Here is an 18524-nt window from a genome sequence, read left to right on the forward strand (position 1 = left end):
TCACATGTATCGGGTTGGCGGTGTAAATAGTTGGGCTGCTGGTTCGGTTTTTGGTATCGCATGATGCTGCAACTATTTCCCCAAAAATATTAAAAATTGTACAAATACAGCCTGGTACATCGCTCTGCAAGCTCAGAAAGTGGTTGGCCACAATAATAATGTCTTATATGCCTTTATACGCACTCCCATGCCTAAACCTTAACCAAACCATAGACAAAACCAAATAGCTCTCAACCAACAATAGTGCACATACACCTACATAGTCTATACATATACATAAAATAATAGAGACAACAATGTACGTAGTTACACAAAACATTGATTAAAGTTTGAACATAACCGCTGACATTCAGACAAATCGAAGAAGGACAGACTATAGGAGAGAGCTAGCACGTAATAAAGAGCGCATAAATTATGAGCATACGAGTAATAATTGTAACTTAAATCGAATTAATTTAAAAGCAAGAAATACTTACAACTAAAGGTAATTATAAACGAATTCATTGAATTTTGGTATTTAATTTAAGCCTTAGTTTAAGTGTTTTTCAATTTTTTTTTAAATAAAACTAAAGCAAGTCTTTGAAAAGTCAACTCTTGTCTCTTTTATATAGTTATGTAATCCTCCTATTTTATTAATTAAACAACAACGTTGATCGGATACTTCCGGTTCCCTAAAAAGGACCACACTCTTAATGAAAAGATCGAATTTACTTTTGGGATTGGTAAGATCGTAAAGCAAGTGATCAGCCCCTAGTTATAATAAGTATATAATGATCTATATCCATGTCAAAAGTTAATAGTTTAATATGTAATATTTAGGAAATAATTAACATACAAATGTCTAGACGAACTTTTTACATTCACACTTCATCAATACAATACAATTTTATATATAAAAAAAAAAAAACAAGCTGAACTAGTTGCCTTATTGGCTGTCGCCACTCGGCTGTGGACTCCTCATACTGGCCAGCGTTGCGTCTAGCTCAGTTTGTATTTGCTCAAACTGATTAAAAAGATTCATCAACTCGGGCTGGGTCATCTCAAGGTTTATATCCTCGCCAGCTCCCGTCTTTAGCTGCAGCACCGCCAGCGGCGTCTTCTCGCGCTGCTGGCAGTGCGAAGATACCTCCACGTTTATCTTCCAGGCTACATCTTCAATCACATTCGATTCATAGCGGTCGCTGGCTAAATTGTTCAATAAGGGTGTAGTCTGGCGCACCCAAAGCCGTAGAATTGCATCGATTTTTGCCTCGTCATGCAGTTGCAGCTTCTCGCGCAACTCGCGCTGTAATTGACTGGGCTTAATAATGAACGTTGAAATGCGCCGCAGAATGTATGAGAATGTTTTGATAAGTAGCAGGAAATCGTTGCGCGGCACACCAACCAAACGTTCCAATTCCTCAAGCGTATACTCAGGCTCACTGCTTGTTAGGCTTGTCTGGTTACTGCTGCCCACGCGTTCCGTTGTCACGACGCTGGTGCCAACCGTCGCATTGGGCACTCCACTTGAGCCACCACCGGTTGCACTGACGCCTCCAGCAGTGCCGCCGGGGGTCATTTGACGATGCACATAAAGAAGAACTGTGGTAAATGTGTCGTAGGGTAGGGCATTGATTATTTTGATGCCCTCGCGGGCCCTAAACGCATAATTAGATAAACTTAGGGTTTGGCGATCGAAATGGAAGAAATTGTCCTGCGCTCACCGATCGGTTATTTTAATCCAGTTAATACTCATAGCCTTTAATTTTTATAAAATGCTTAATTGGGAGATTCCCAGGAAATATGTTTACTCAGCTGGTATTTAAACAAATAAAGGCTGCCACTGCAGTTTTCAGTATCTGGCAAGGCCGCATCAAGTGCAATCGATAACACCAGGCCGATAGGTGGCGATATGTCAGGGCGAAACAAACAATTGTTCAAGTTCGACGGACGGCTATTCGCTATTTATTGAATCGCGGCTTAAATGCAGTTTTTTGTATACTTTGACGACAGCTAATTATAAACATTGTAGCAGTAGTAATAGTTAATTAATTTTAGAATTTAGTTCAGTGTTTGTGAAAGAAAGTGCGCGCGTATAATATTAATACAATTTATGTTATTTATCTGGCCTGATATATACATACTACATACATACATGCATATGTACACATATACAACTTGAAATCCACCACTCCATTCCATTCATTGGGACGGACGCAAAAGTAAGAACGCTGTTTTATTGTTTAAATGATAAGCACACACACTCAAAATAATGTTTGCACTTTCTATATGGCAAAAAAAAAAAAAAAAAAACAAATTCATATACATATTGAACGAGCGACTTTGAGTTAGCTATTTAAAATAGAGTTAACGTTGACTTGTGGAAACAAGTGTACCTACCTAAGCAATAATAATTTGGGTCTCTGTTTCTGCCAATGAGCGGGCGGGAGCATGCAGAGTCAAAAAGATTTTGCGGCTTGTTGGCTACACGTTACGCTTCAAACTATGTCAGGCATTGCTGGCTCTGTCGGCCAAGCCACAATTGGCTTTTGGCTTTACATACGTACGCTGTTGGTGCCTAGCTACCCAATCCACCCAGTTAATCGGCAGACAAACATACAACCAACATATGTATGTACATGCTTAGATACAGCCAGCAGCACTTTCATACATACTTGCATACATAGAAACATTTAGCATATACATATAAGTACGCATGTATAATTCAAAGTTCTTCCCGCTTGTAAAAATCGATAATGTGCAGGGCGCACTGGTTGTTTATTTTATGCTTCGTCTGCAATTTGCAGCCCTTTCTCCTCGTTGTGCACCCTTGGTCATATACTTACAAACATATACGGGCATCATGCCCTCACACAGATACACACTTATGCATGCATGCATATACATATGTATGAGCATATACACAAGCATTGAAATTTAAAAAGTACATATAAAACCGTTTTATTTACTTTAAAAAGACGCGCCCAAGACGTATTTTAATGAGTTGGTTTTAGATAAATTATAGCTTCTTTAACCCGCAAAATATTCTTCACTTATTGCAAACTCATTCAATCATAAAGTATATACATACATACATATATGTATACATATACATACGTACATAGAAAACTACAAATTGATGCCATTTCCATTGGTTGAAGAAAATATTGGTATTGGGGTTTACTTTTGTTTAACAAAAAAGAAACGTTTAATCCAATTAACAAAAAACAAAATGTTCCGTCAAAAAGGCGCACAAATGCTCTGCTGCTGAGTCTCATCTATAAAATATATATCTATATATATATATATATATATATATATATATATATATATATATATATATATATATATATATATATCAAATATATTATTATAAAATATATTATTATTATTAGTAGCAATTCCAACCATTATTATTATTATTTTACATTTGCTTTTTTTTATTTAATCCTAATCATTGAAAATGTATCACAGTTTGTTCAACTATTAGGTTTAATTACAGTATTTATTTATCAATATTTTGTTTTTGTTTTTTGTTGTATTATTTTTAACAAAAAGATATTTTTAAGTTCTTTCATATTGTAAGTCCTTTTTTCATTTAAGGCCAAATTAGCACACAGATTTTCAGTAATTTTTAGTCTAGAAAGTAAATAAATATATGCTCAAATCGAATATGTACTTCTGCACCGAAAACAGCTCAAAAAATTCTTCATTTCAGTGTCATTTCTACAGAAATAGCTCTCATGAAGTTAAGTTATCGTTCAAGTTTCAGAAATTGCAAAATTGTAAACTGTCAGTACTCCATTGTATTCCATAGACTGCTTAAAGGTGTTCTTTTATATTCGTACTTATAATCCTGACCACCCAACTGCGCTTGGCTTATGTAAGATGTTGGAAAAATACATAAAATCTAATATAACTTTAATTAAATTGCTTCTATATGGGAAAATTTGACGGCATACATATTATGGTTCCCTATATGAGTGTCTCTAAAGTGCTAGTTGCTGCCAAGCTGATCATTTTAATGTTATGCCGTGATAAATTAAAGCCGTAGCGTGCAGCGGTTGGTGGGCCCTCATTGTCAGCTTCGGACCACTGCGTTTCCCCTCACCTCCTCCCGCCCAGACTCGTGGAATGCAGTGTCAGCGATTCAAGCCAAAGCTATGCACCAGCTGCTTCAGTCTGTGTGCTGGCACGTTTGGGTCAAGACGTTCGGGTGCCCACACGAACTCAAATAGTTGAATCTGGGAACGTTAAAGAACAATTAATTCATTCATGAGCTGCCCACCACCTCAGTTTCAAAAATTGCAAACTCTTAACAATCTTTCATTTAGTAATGAATAGCATGAATCTTTCACCAGCAATTGCCGCCGCATTACCTTCAATGGAGCAACAGCCAAAGCGATCTGCGTATAACATTGAGCGTCCCACCTTAAACTTAACGGGTACCGAAGCTGCCACAGAAGCTAGTGGAGCAACTGGAGCACGCATCATGCCCGGCTCCGGATCCGGTGCGGGCTCGACGCTATCGCCGGGCTCGACAACACCTATAGGAGCGTCAGGAAACGTGAGTTTTTTACCAGAAATGCCGCAGTGGAAAAAGGATTTAATACAACGTCGCAAGACAAATGTGGCACGCACCGTTGGGGCCACATCGCCGAACAGTGCAGCTGCAACAAATGCCGCATTGACACTTGCATCTCCGGATGGAATGGCGGCAATGACTTTAAACGCAACGACAGGTGAGTGCGCCAATTTGAAATTCGTCAATCGATGCTTATTGATTGGAAACAATCGATACTTGGCATAGATTTTAAAAGTGCAAGTTAGTTGGTTGTGGGGGCTATCGGATACTTATCGATACATAGCGATTTCATAAATGCATAAATGCGAACGACTACTGAAATTCAAGTGTTTTGGCCGCCAGTTTTTGTGGTCGTGGCTGCGCTTCTCCTTATCATTTAACTAACTATCTGAGCTAACTGACGTATATATAGTTCACATTTCAGCACGGTCATAGACAATTTCAATTTCCACTTATTTTGTTATCTGCTTTGTCAGAATTGACAACGTTGGAATTGAATTGAATTGGTAAAAAAAATATTGCACATAAAGAGTGTTTTTTGTTGTTGTTGCTTTTTATTATTGTTGTTTTTTAAATATAATCGTGTAATTGTGCTCTTATATATTGATATTCTTTTCGAACTGCAGATTCAATTGTGACTGAAGAAGCCGCTACCAAAGTCTTAGCAACCGCAACAATAACTAGTCAAGAAGAACATAAACAAAAATATCTTAAAAGAAATGTGAACCAAACGGCGTTTAAAGCAACATCAACAACTACTACAGCAATAGCACCTGAAGAAAAGTCTGAGAAATGTTTTATTGTTGGAGGTCATCACACGATTCTAACACCAACAGCAGTCAACGTTGAAGCACCAGCCTCGGTCTCTTCGGCAGAACCAGAAACAGCAACAGAAACGGCAGCGCCAGCAATGTTATCAACAACAACAAGCACAAAAACTGGCAATACACCAATACCAAAGCAACGATCAAGTTTATTTAACGCAACAACAACACAAGCAGCAGTGGTAACAAATACAAGAAGTCAATCAACTAGCAAAGAGCCGGAGAATCTAAATTTGACTGCGAGAGAGTGCGGTGAGCGCATGGAACCCGTGGGAGAGCAGCAGCGCCCCATTGAAACTGGAATGGTGAATAGCCGCGCTCGTGGTGAATTTGGTAAATCAACCAGAGAGCTTACGACGGCGACAACTAGAGCATTAACAACCGGCAGCAGTGCCAACGACGACGACAGTGCCGGTGGAGGCAGTGGCAGCGCAGACGCGAATCAAACGGTAACAACGTCGTCGTCAGCAAATCAGTTGCAAACGCAATGCAAAGTTGTTCAGAGAAGTAAGTTTATTAAAAATAAGCAACAATTGGAACTGGCCGTCAGTGGAATTGGCAGTGGCATAAAAATGCCAGCTTCGCCCCCAAAAGTAGCGGTAAAAACTACAATGGCTGCCATGAAAGAAATGAAAAAGTCTACAAAACAAAATGGCGAAAATAATCGCCATCAAAATCATCACCAGCACCAACAACACCAGCATGGGACCCTAAATAACGGTGCCCAAAACGAGGTGGTTGACACCGGTGAGGATCTTAGTTACGGGCCCGGCATTGTCTCCAAGCTGCGCAGTCGCTATTTAAGCCTCGCATTGCGTGAATCTGTGCGGCAAGAGCACAATCAAAATCTGCGTCGCTCCATAAGTCTCAACACGCTCCACGACCGAGAAGATAATGATGAAGAGGAGCATGAACAGGAACAGATAATCGAACGACAACAGCGGCCACCCCCAATTGGTGTCAAGCCAACAATTGTTGGTAGCTATATAAAGAGCCCTCATGTGGCCCAGCGACAGGTGAGTGGTGGTAGTAGCAATGGCAATACCACTACCTCAGCCCCCGCGCCGCTCCGATATGTCAATATATCTCAGTCGGCAGCAGAAAGTCAAACACAACAACAACAGCAGCAGCAACAACAACAATCAAATGGCTCAACACGCTCGCGGCACTTCAAACGCGGCAACGAGGTCATGAAGCGTGCGCGTTCCGTTGAGGCGCTACTCTGTGAGAAGTCGCCCTGGAACACACAACGTGCCAGCTATAATGCGCCACCCGTAAGCGTTTCATCTGGGAACCATAACAACAACAACAGCAGCAGTACCAGCTCCTGTGTAACCATTGAGGATAAGATACACAATGCCCGGGAACGGCTGCATAGCGGCACTGATGCTGCGCCACCCAAGCGTCTGACCTCAATTATTGATGACACCGAAAGGCCGCCACCGGATTTGGTTAAGCAGACGCTTAAAATGTTTGAGGCCACTGCAAATCGAAGGCCACGACCAGCTCAGCGAAAAAATGGAGTGGGCGGTGTGGCTAGCAAAGTGGCCAACTACAAGTCTATTATCAAGGAGCAAAAGCCTCTCTCTATTCCATCAGCTCTGACACCCAAACCTCGATCCGATTGTAGTAATTTGAGGGAGCGAGAGACGGGAACAGAGACAGCATATTCGCCCATGACTATGATTACCCAAACACTTAACCATATGCAACTGGATGATTCGCCGAGTGATTCAAGTGGACGGACCCAGAAAAATCAACAGACTGAGGCGACTGTTTTGCCTACGGCTGGTAATAGTGGCGGCGTCGGCGGCACTAATCAGCAAAGATTAATGAGCAGGTCCCCCATGCCCAAATATACACATGACTTTGAACTGGCCAGTGGCGCTTACGTATCGACGCCGAAATCTCGATCCGATTGTACTAATTTGAGAGAACGAGAGACGGGAACAGAAACAGCATATTCTCCTATGTCTATGCTTACCCAAACGCTTCACCATATGCGACTTGATGATTCGCCAAGTGATTCAAGTGGACGGGGCCAGAAAAATCAACAGACTGAGTCGACCGTTCTGCCTGTGGGTGGTAGTAGTGGCGTCGGCGGCGCTAATCAGCGATTAGTCACCAACGAGAACCAAAACGAAGGCTCGCACGAACGCAACAACGACAACTGCTCACACGACGACGGCGACAAAAACGACAACGATGGTGATAATACCGATGACGATCAGCGCCAGCACAATGATGATGCGACCGCGGGGCGGACTGAGGCTCATTCTGACGCCTATGCAAACAACAACGATGGTGACGGCGACGACGACGACAACGACGACGACGCTTATAGTGGCGGTCTTTTGGGCGCGGCAGGGCCAAGTCAGAGCTCTACAAACGATAAGCAGCCCCAGTCCGCACTAATGTGTGAAACGCACGCCAGCACAGAAGCAGAAACAACAGCAGCAGCAGTAGCAGCAGGAGGATTAGGAGGAGGTATCGCCATTGCCGCCAATCGCCAATTTGTTAGTGCCAACAATAGCGACAGTTCAACCAAGTTGAGCAGCAGAATACTGTCCGCGCAAACGGATCACGAACCTGCCAAACTATTTAACATTACGCGTCCGCTCTATAGCAGTGACTCTGGCGGCACCGGAAGCAGCGGCTCACCCTCAACACTAACCAGCCGGGAGATTGAAAAGAATCGTATCAATGAAATGAAGTCGACGGCACTGAACGCAGATGCAGCATCGCATAGCGGCGCCACCAGCAGCAGCAACAGTAGTCTAACTAGTCTCGATACCGTGATAAACACCAAGCCACATCCCCATACCACCACATTGAGCGGCACAACGCAGGATAATAGCGAAACAGATGCCTCTGCCTCGCCTATTTGGGCATGGCGCAAACGGCGCCAACCAACAAGCTCAAGCGGTATTGGTGGCAGTGCCGGCAGCTGCAATACCGAGCAAACCTCAATGGTATTCAATTTTTCAAAAAGCACCAAGGAGGTGCCGGACTACATTGAAAGCGAAGTTGTGATCTACAGGCGTAAGCGGGAGCTGCCCAAGGTGAGTGTGTTTATTGCCATTGTGTTGCCTAATCTGTCTACAAATATTAGAGATGTGTTCGCCGGTACTTTTGAGCTAGATCAGAGAACCCGGATCCAATCAGGCATTGCATGAGTTCCCATTTTACTTTTGACATTTTGTTCACTTCCAAATGTGCGGGTGTCAAGTACCCGAAACCTCTAAAAACCAGGGATCTTCAGTTCATATCCACTTGTATATGGCATTTGTGACTTTTTTTAATAAAATCATGTACTGACCATTTCTGGCACGTCAACGCATTTCATGTTTTCGATTCTAAATTATTTCACTAAATACTTTAAAAAAAGTCAACTCCAACATCGAAAAAATTGATTTATTTAAAATTGCAATCATTTGATTCCACTTACCGATTGTTCAGATATTAGAAGTGGGAGCTGGGAAATTCAATTTTTCGATTTATATATGTTTCACACTTAAACTGGAACAATGCTAGTATTTCGGTTTTCCAACTTTATGTGTCGGGGTAAAATAAAGTCCAAGTCTAGTTCTTAAAGAACCCATCTTTAGTAATATATTCAAGTACATACATACATACTTACTTAGATATGGCTTGTTCTTATCAGTTTGAATAGTGTTTTTGATATTTCACAGAATGCGTCTATGCGTGTGTCCATGAATAGTATTAATCATGCTCACATATTTTTATATGGCTTTATTATTTGTTGATAATGTTTGCTTTGTAAGCCAAACAGTGGCAAGCAACTTCAATTTAATCACATGAACATTTGCGTACCTACCTTATAACGCACATTTCTATCTACATATGTATGTACATATTATATACTTGAATAAACGAACAATACAAAACAAAGACAACTATATACAAAGAAAGTAACGGTATAGGAAGAGGGTAAAAGCAAGCAAGATACTGATTTTTGCTTGCGCATCTGGCTTCGTTCCGAGTGCAGTTTGCATTCCCATTGTGCTGCCCTATAGCTCCAGCACATCCTGCTTCGATAAGTGACTAAATAAAATGCAAAAAAAAAAAAAACATTTCCAATTGGATTTCCATGAAATTATCTCCTATTCCTAAAGTCACATACATATCCGTACACTTGGATAGGAACAGTTTCATTTGGATCGATGAAGGTATTAGGTATTTAGTTAATTTGTAAAAACCAGAAAACATTTACAAATGTATATTAATGCTTCTTACTTTTACGTATTTGTTGCAAACGTTGCTTACTAAATAGACATTTGTAATGCAACACTTAAATAGGGGCAAAAACTTTATCATTATATATGTTACAAACTAATTTCACGTTCTATTCTAATACTAATATTGGATTTATTAATAATATGTGTAGACCTAATGAGATTTCACTCCAGGTCCTTTTTATGGTAACTGTTTTCAGACTCACACTTTACGTTCGGATAGGATAAACTCCAACAACCGGCATGGTTTTTTTATTTTTTTATTTTGCATTATATTCAAATCAAACTCTATTTGCCAATATTTTGCACATTTCTTCAGAAGCGAGTGATTGATCTTAATCAAAATATATGTATGTTTTTTTTACATATGTACATATGTACTACATATTAATGTGAATATAATCTCGTTTTAGATTTATTTCAATTTTTTATTTCGTAAAATTTCTTAATTGTTATTAAATCTCTCCTTCCCCTTTTTTATTTGGAAAACTTGAGTCATGTCTTCTTTATAATTACTTTTCACGCGTTTAATTAATACTCGTCTTGAATTGATCTCATATTTTTGATTCAATGAAATTGTATTTATTAAATGAACTGTCGGAAGTGCTATTAAAATTGCTGTAGACACATTTGTTGTTTAGACCGATAGTCAGACAAACGTGGATAGACATGCATACTATATAATCTTATATTCACAAATATATGTACATATACATATGTATGCAGTATCAAGATCAATTCCTGTGCTTTGTTTAAGTAATTTTGTCACTGATATTTTTATTTTGCTTCTACATACATACATATGTATGTATGTATGTATGTATGTACATATAAACAAAAGAATAAAACATCAACATCGAACAGAAAACAACAATAACTTTTGAGCAAACCAGTTTCCACAACTATTTTTCCAGTATATGTATGTTTATACGTACGTATGTATCTCTATATATGTATACATATATCTATACATAAGTATATGTATGTATGTATGTAGATATTTTTTTATCATTTATTCTTTCCTTCCTGCTGTGGTGGGGCCTGGGCAGCTGTCGAAGCAGCAGCATAGCAACTCCCCTTCTAGCTGCAAGCCGAGGCTCAGAGTTGAGCTGCGAAAGCGTCGATGATATGTAGGATAGGTATAGCGGGTTTTGGGACGGGCTGGCAGGGCACAGCTGTTTTGTGCAGCCATATTGTTGAGCCGTACAACAACAAAGCGTAAGTCAGCGTCTTCGTCATCGTCAACATCTTCGTTGGCTGCATTGCGTCCCCTTTCTCGCTGTCTCACTCTCCCTCTCTCATTCTCTGGCAATCTCAAGTTCCCAAGCTGAGATACGTAAACATATACATACATACGAGTATATCTATATGTATGGGTATGAGTATACAAAATATACCCGTTCGTTGTTCTTGCTGCCTTGTCGCTGAACTCGAACTCATTCACATTTTATTCACAATTCCTCTTTGATGTCCATATTCTCTCTAGTTGGCTTTTGCTTTTATCTCTCGCTGTCGACGCATTATTATCTTTGGCCGAATATTAGGGTCTGACATGACCGCATTTACTTGTCATGGCAGCCAGACCAGAAGTTGAAAGTGTGCTAAGAGCACACCGATGATTTAAGGCCACATGCTGCATACATACATATGTACATATTTGGTAAACTCAATCATTGTTATATAGTATATATGTATGTACATACATATGTATGTGCGAGTGTGCTCATGTGTCTGTAATGATGCATTGATTATATGAATGTGTAAGAATGTTTTCTTTACTCTCTCTCTCTTTCTTTATTTATTGCAGCCAAATGAGCCGGGCTTTGTTCTGCTCGGAGATCTGTCGGTGGAAACGTCCACCGATTCGGATTATGATGAATATTCCATGTGTCCACCATCACCGTGTGATGTGGAATTCGAGAATGCAAATATTGTGATTGATGGCAAGTCCAGCATACGTCAGAAAGCCAAAGAATCATCGGTGAGTAGTCATCAATACGAAAAACAAGCCTACATACATATGTATGTATGGTTTTTCATTGGAAAAACAATTAAACTGCACCCGAGATCTGTAACGACCACATTTGTTTAATTGACATGTGGGTAATACATACATATACATAGATACATAGTATATAGCATGACTAATACCAATTCCCAATGCGCGAAATACATACATATGTACCTATACTAAAGTACCTCAAAGATAGTGGCGTAGCATTTTTATTTTGCGGTTCTTTTTCAGAAAAGGATAAGATAAGACTTGATAGCACTGTTTTGAGTAGGGACGGGGGTTTATACTACAAAGCATGTGCAGTGTACTATATTGTACAATTGTTTGGAGCCAGTATAGAAAATAGAAAAAAAAATTTATAATAGGGCACGATGTGTGTGCACGTTTCAAACAATGGAAAGACATTCAGACGTTTGTTTACAACCGAATTCCTCTAAAAAAAATCCATAGAGTAATATTTAGAAGTCAGTTGTTTATTTTTAAAAACGAATACTGTGTTAACTTACAAAGAGATTGATTATTGAAATTAAAACGATTGATGAAATCTCATTTTAAATTATTAGGAGTACCTATGTATATCAATTTATTTTTCATTTATATTAAATAAATTTAGCAATCGTTTAAAAGTATGTGTCGATATACTACAGACGCTTAAAAAATGCTTAAATCAAAATATTTATTATTATGTATTTTTTCAACCGATTTGGAAAACAACTGAAGGCGAAACTTTCAAGCAGATCAAACATAACTAAATTTATATACGCACAAGTACATATATAGTAACTCGAAAGGACAGGTCAGAAAGCAGAATCCCCTTTTCACACTTTTTTTACTTTTAAAAAAGTACACACCTCAGCTTTTCTACATTTCTACTGACAAAGGTTTCATTGACTTTCGCAATATGTAGACAGAAGTACCAATTTTGTTTGACAATTCTAAGTATGTATGTACATGTATGCAAACTGAGTACTAGACTTTATCCTAATATATAGTATGTACTATTTCTTATTTTATTTATTTTTATGGTAAAATAAAAACTAAATTAAAGTGTGGAAGGAAATGTGTCTATAATTAAATTTGATTTCAAGACTCCTGAAATAAGGTTTTATATTGGAATAGGAGTCGCTCCGCGATCGTTTGTAACATGATTTAGTATTGATCTTTTTTATATAATATATAGTACGTAAAAGGGCGCATAGATTGTGCGAAACTTGCCAGCTTATCAATTTACTGAGTCCGTCATTAATCAGAAAGTATTACTTTTGTCGTATATGTCTATATGTATGTACATGTATGTCTTTAACGACTTTTCCGGGTGCGTTTCATCAGTGTGGCAGATAATAAATTTATATTAATTTATTTACATTTTGGTAACCAACGTTTTTTGTATTCGTCTGCAGTTCCGCGTACAGTTTAGCGATACATTAACATCAACGTTTGAATATCCCTCCGAGTCATCGCTGGTAATCGATGACCCACCGTATGCTGATCCATATGGCAATATGAAGAATCATCACCAACAGTTGCATCAGCATAAGTTGCAGCTGTTGGAGGAACAGCAGCAGCAGCAACAGCAGCAGCAGCCGTTCCATCATCATGTGACCGTTGATGAAATAATTGAGCTTCCAACTTCGACAGCCATGCATAATAAAACGCCACCTGGCAGTAGTACATTGGGGAATTTACCGTTAGGTAAGTTATAGACCATGTTGGCATGACTGAAAAGCTTGCCTTTTCTCTCTTTATCTCTACTGTTTTCATTTTTTACTCTCTGTGTTTCTCTGTCTGCTGTGTAACTCTTTCTCTATTTGTTTTCTCTATCTTTTCTCGCTCAAATATATCGAGAAAAAAATACGCCTATGTGCTCTTGAGTTCTTGTATTATTTATGGGCTATAAAATTATTGTTTGCATTTAACACTTTAGTGCATTGTTTTTCATTTTCATGCCAAGTCTTTTGTTATCTAGCCTTGGCCATGGGGCAACATTAATACACACACATACACCTTAAAATTACATACATACATATGTACTTACCTACACACACACTACATACATACATACATACATACAATACATTCAGTACATATGTATGTACACATATAATATTCATTCAGCATGTGCATATAAATACATACAAACATACATACATACATACTCGTATGTACATCACATTAAATTCCATTGCATTGCCATTGCCTATTGTTTAGCGCATCACCAGTTTCCCAGCTGAACTCTTACCGTTACAACCGAGACGTTCCCCCTATTACGAATCGTTTAAAAGCGAAACCAAGAGAAAACTCAATAGTCGATTGTGCTCGACTATCGGACACCCTGTACCCAAAACGGGAAACCTTTAAATTAGCAAATTAATTTTCTTTTGTTATTGTTGTGACAGTTTAGTTTGTTAGTTTTGGTTCGAAATCGTAGTTTTTACGAGTTGTAGCAGAATAATAATGATAAACGGCCGATTTGGCAGAAATACTTCCGGAATAGTGACTTTCGACAGCCTCTATTGGCATTGGCATTAGATACACGTATTCACGAACTCTATTTATGACAACTCACTAAGATAGTTCAGAAAGGGTTGTCCTAGAGCAATGAACCTCTGTCTGCTAAGTGGCAGCGACAGAGAAGGTGCTCCTCCTTCATCTCTGCAGCTTCTGCAGAAATAATTAAAGGAATGCCACCAAATCTGGCCTCCTTTTCAGTTTTATGAGCTAGGATGGTCTATTGCCGTCAGTCAGCCTTGCTCGAACACATAAGAACAAAAAACCAGCTCCATTCGGTGATTCGGCAAGTCCTTAAGGACAATTTTTGGAGACTCAAAAAAAGTGAATCGTTCAATCGATCGCCTTGAAAGGATAATATTAACTTAGATTTAAATGTTAAAAAAAGTACCTTAGCCCCCTGGGTACAGGGTACGACAAAATATATGTTCGTAGAAAAAATAAATTGTTTTTAATGTGCAGCGATATTGTCTAACATGTCTCTGCACTTCACAGATATTGATATAGATACTGAAACCGAAACCGTAAGCGTAAGCGTAATCGAAACCGTAACCGTAAAAGTCGTCACGAATGCGCTAGCGTTGCCGCTGCCATTGCCCATGGCCACAGTTCAGCCAACGTGCCGCAAAAAGCACAACGCAAATGTTTCGCATAGCCAACAGTCAGCTGTCATTGTTCCACCTGTACCCGCTCCTCCTCTACCCCTGCCACAACCGCCACCCACACCTCAAGCTCCAGCTCCAGTGGCCGGCAGCGTTGTCTTCACTCAAGCGGCTGCTATGGCTACTAACGGCGACAACGATGGTGCCAGTACCAATACCGGTAAAGGTAATGGTATTGGTGATGGTGATCGTGATCGTGTGGGTAAGGGTAAGGGGGGCAGCGGTTGCTTCTGCTTGTGGCAAGCGTTGTTGCCACTGGGCAAGCAGATCTTGCCCATGCGTCGCAGACCGGCCGTGTTGCGTAAACCCCAATATGCCTGCTTCCTGCAACATGATGCAGTGCAGCACCAACAGACACGCAGTGCTTCCTTTTCATATGGCAGGCAGCATCAACATCAGCCGCAGCAGCAGCAGAGTAAATATGACTCTACATCTAGAACTTTATCTAGCCAGCAACATTTTAGCAGCAAGCGTCGCCCAAGTTTGCCCAATCAAGTAAGCGATGCGCCTGCCACCTCATCTGCTTCCGCCTGTACCTCTGCCTATCCAGCACCTGTGCCCAGCTTGAGGGCTAAAAGGTTCTCATCATCAACGTCGCTAGTGCTGCCCAATGCCAGCACCGCCTTGTTACAGTCGCGCATACCCGGAAACACGCTCTACTATGTCTGACCTTTGCAGCAGCGAACTGCAGCGCCAACAACAACTCCAGAAACTCCAGCAACTGCCACACCATGCCGCACCAAGTGCCTCTGCTTGCTGCCCAATTTCCGCTCGGGACAACTGCACCCAGAACTTGAACTTCTTCTTAGCTTCTGCACCACCACTGCATACGAAATGTAGGCATAAACGTTTTCGAAACAACAACCAAAAATCAATCATAATCTCAATCAATCCATAATCTTTCCAATAGGCTAAAGTTCTCTCTGTAACATGCTAAGTGGTTGTATTTTGTGGTGGCTGATTTTAAACTATATGCGGTCGTTTGGCACCATTTAACTTATGCACCACCATACCCATGACCCGCCCAACCACCTTAAATTTGTAGCCTCGGTACTAAGCAATCGGAAGCAAAGTGCTTCTTTGATCTTGTGATGGGAGACTCTAATGGAGCACTAAAACTCTAGCACACACACACAGGCACACAAACACGCAAACAAACACACAGACAATTAACAATTCTATCTTAGAACTTAACTGAAAAGAAATTTACGCTTGAAATCCATATTTGTTTTAAATATCATATTAATTCCGGGGAAGCAGCCAACTGTTGCTTTCAATGAGTTAGTTCGACAAAGTCGACTGTGAGATCCACTGCACCAATATCCAGGGTTTCTAATTGAATTTTCAAAATCTTTAGAAACAAACTACTTTGTAGTTTTTCATAGTTAGGCATTTAAATGGGTTAGTTGTCGATCATATTACTTGAAAGCACTATGTGACAAGGGTGTAGGCAGCTTTTACCAAGGGGGGGAGGGGCAAAAAATTGAAATTTTGATTAAATAATGAACCCCCCCCTGTCTACGCCCTTGCTATGTGATCATATTAAAAATCAAATATAAATAGGAGTGGAAATAATATTGGTTATAAGAAGCCTGCCAAAAATGTTTCCTTGGGACTAAAACGTAAATGGCCTGTCCTTCTCCGATGTGTTTTTTTCAATCCAAAATCTGGTAATAATATATACCATGCCTATAGGTACATGATTTCCCAATATCTCACTCTGTAAATAAGTCAACCTTTAGTATGTACTATGTCTATGTATTGTGTATTTTGTATTGTGTCTATGTGCATTCTAAGCTTGTATGTTAATGTGTATGTATGTACCATGGAATTGATCTAATGGTGCAAATTTTCATTTCACTTGAGTTACTCTTATTTTTCTTTTTTGTTTTCTACTAATTTCTATTCCAGATATTATTTAAATGTGTAACAAATATATAAGCAATGCCTTGTCAAATAATGTCTATATATATCCATATATATATATATATAAATATATAAACAAAGCATACAATTTATATAATATAAATAAAGGCAAAGGCAATCGTCCAACTGATACTGACACTGATGATCATGAAAATTGAACAACAAGAACAACAAATAATAATATGCCCATATGCCACACCTCTAACCAAAATGCACTGCTGCTCAAAAATTGCTACCTCTCTACTCTACTCGTAGCAACCAGGCCAAAACTAATAAAAACTAATCGCCAAATCATTATACTTATTAAGGTAACTAACCCCCAAATAGACAAGAGCCTTATTTTAACAAATGCATGATCACACACACACACACTCAAACATTCAAATATCTCCAATTACCAGCCCTCCATACACACTCCACACTTCCGCAAACACACCGGAACACACGCATCCAAATCCTTGAAATCATATTCATCGATCGCTCCCACAATTTCCATTTTAAGTTTATTCCCCTAATACACACGCACACACACACACATACTTATGCATATATATAAATATACATATATATATACATATGTATGATCGATAATTTTCAATTGGTGAATTGAATGCTGCAAAATTCTAGAACTAATCCATGGCAATGAACTCCTTACGATTGTGATTACTAAACTAAAAATTCTGTACATTTGCAGGCTCACCAGCACTTGGCTTTTATACACCCATGAAAGGCTCCCGCAATCTATTCCAACTGGGCGTAACACGCTATAGCCCAACTGATAGCAGCACTTCCACCCCAGCGATAAATGGAAACGGGACCAGCAACAGCAACAACGCATTTAATGGCAATGGAAGTATAGTGGGAATTACGGACGGTCTTATCAATGATACTACCGATCGCAAGAATGCTGCTGATGATGATGATGAAGCGGCGAATGTTGATTATCTTTCAGCTGCCAGTGGTGTTAGCATTGTTTATAGCGAGGGCACGCAAAAGACCGATTTGTTGTATTAATTATATATATACTTAGTATATAGAAAGCGGCAGGCTGGCTAGAAAACAGATATTAGTGACGAGCCTATAGCTTTCTAACTTAAAATGTGTATTTGTAAATTAGATATATAACAAAAAGATACTTGTTTCTGAAAATTTTTTTGTTTTTTTTTTTCTTTAGTATTAAATCATATTTTAAATCCATCTACTTCATTTATAGTATTTTTAGTGTAAATGTATATTCGGTTGTAAATTTAAAATAAATATTAAAAAAAAAAAATTGTGAAATGCCGAGGCCTGCGCTAAAGCCATACATATAAATATTAATGTAAGCTCCCAAAAATCAGTATCAAACTCCCATTCACAACATGTGAATAATAATATGTATTACTTACTCATAATCATGAATTAAACAATTTTATTGTGAGCAAATGCACACGTTTATTACATATTTATTTATTTAAATGGCGGTTTCAATTCGTATTACGATAGTTTTGATTGATTTGATTTTTTTCGATGGTAATATAGCGCACGCCTTGACAAATATTTATTGTATCTTTTTATTATATATCTGATCCTACGCTCAGTATATTTATATAAGTGTATACAACTAGTGCGTATTTAATATTTTTTACAAATGTATTTCATGAAGAAAAAACAAATAAACGAATTATGTGAATAGAAATTAGATGCAACTTTTTCGAAAACTCAAAAATCTGGCGAAAATTATACAAACAAAATAGTTCATAATTTTCTCTTGACCGTTACGCCGAAATC

General features: G+C 38.9%; 2 protein-coding genes across 5 annotated transcripts; one reads left to right on the forward strand and one right to left on the reverse strand.

The window, feature by feature from the left end:
* Nucleotides 1–780: 780 nt before the first annotated feature.
* On the reverse strand, nt 781–1816 carry LOC115628906 (COMM domain-containing protein 10). Its single transcript, XM_030525164.1, has 2 exons — nt 1704–1816; nt 781–1637 (listed from the first exon to the last, which is right to left on the reverse strand). The coding sequence occupies exons 1-2, from the start codon at nt 1733–1735 to the stop codon at nt 926–928; spliced, it is 744 nt and encodes a 247-aa protein (XP_030381024.1). The 5' UTR covers nt 1736–1816; the 3' UTR covers nt 781–925.
* Nucleotides 1817–2050: 234 nt separating this feature from the next.
* Nucleotides 2051–18179, forward strand: LOC115628804. Of its 4 annotated transcripts, XR_003995846.1 has the most exons (8): nt 2051–2201; nt 4341–4721; nt 5191–8450; nt 11452–11625; nt 13059–13350; nt 14662–15664; nt 16740–17062; nt 17449–17585. XR_003995846.1 is itself a non-coding variant. In XM_030525018.1 (5 exons), exons 1-5 carry the CDS (start codon nt 4316–4318, stop codon nt 17766–17768), a joined length of 4452 nt encoding a protein of 1483 aa, XP_030380878.1. In that variant the 5' UTR covers nt 4191–4315; the 3' UTR covers nt 17769–18179. The 4 variants fall into 4 exon arrangements, 2 of the variants coding, with proteins under 2 accessions (XP_030380878.1, XP_030380877.1); XR_003995845.1 differs by lacking the exon at nt 2051–2201 and having other exon boundaries at nt 4191–4721; XM_030525018.1 differs by lacking the exons at nt 2051–2201; nt 14662–15664; nt 16740–17062 and having other exon boundaries at nt 4191–4721; nt 17449–18179.
* The last annotated feature ends 345 nt before the right edge of the window (nt 18180–18524 follow it).

This window comes from Scaptodrosophila lebanonensis, unplaced genomic scaffold (genome assembly GCF_003285725.1).
Source record: "Scaptodrosophila lebanonensis strain 11010-0011.00,11010-0021.00 unplaced genomic scaffold, SlebRS2 tig00000129-arrow-arrow-pilon, whole genome shotgun sequence".
In the NCBI taxonomy this organism is placed as follows: Eukaryota; Metazoa; Arthropoda; class Insecta; order Diptera; family Drosophilidae; genus Scaptodrosophila; species Scaptodrosophila lebanonensis.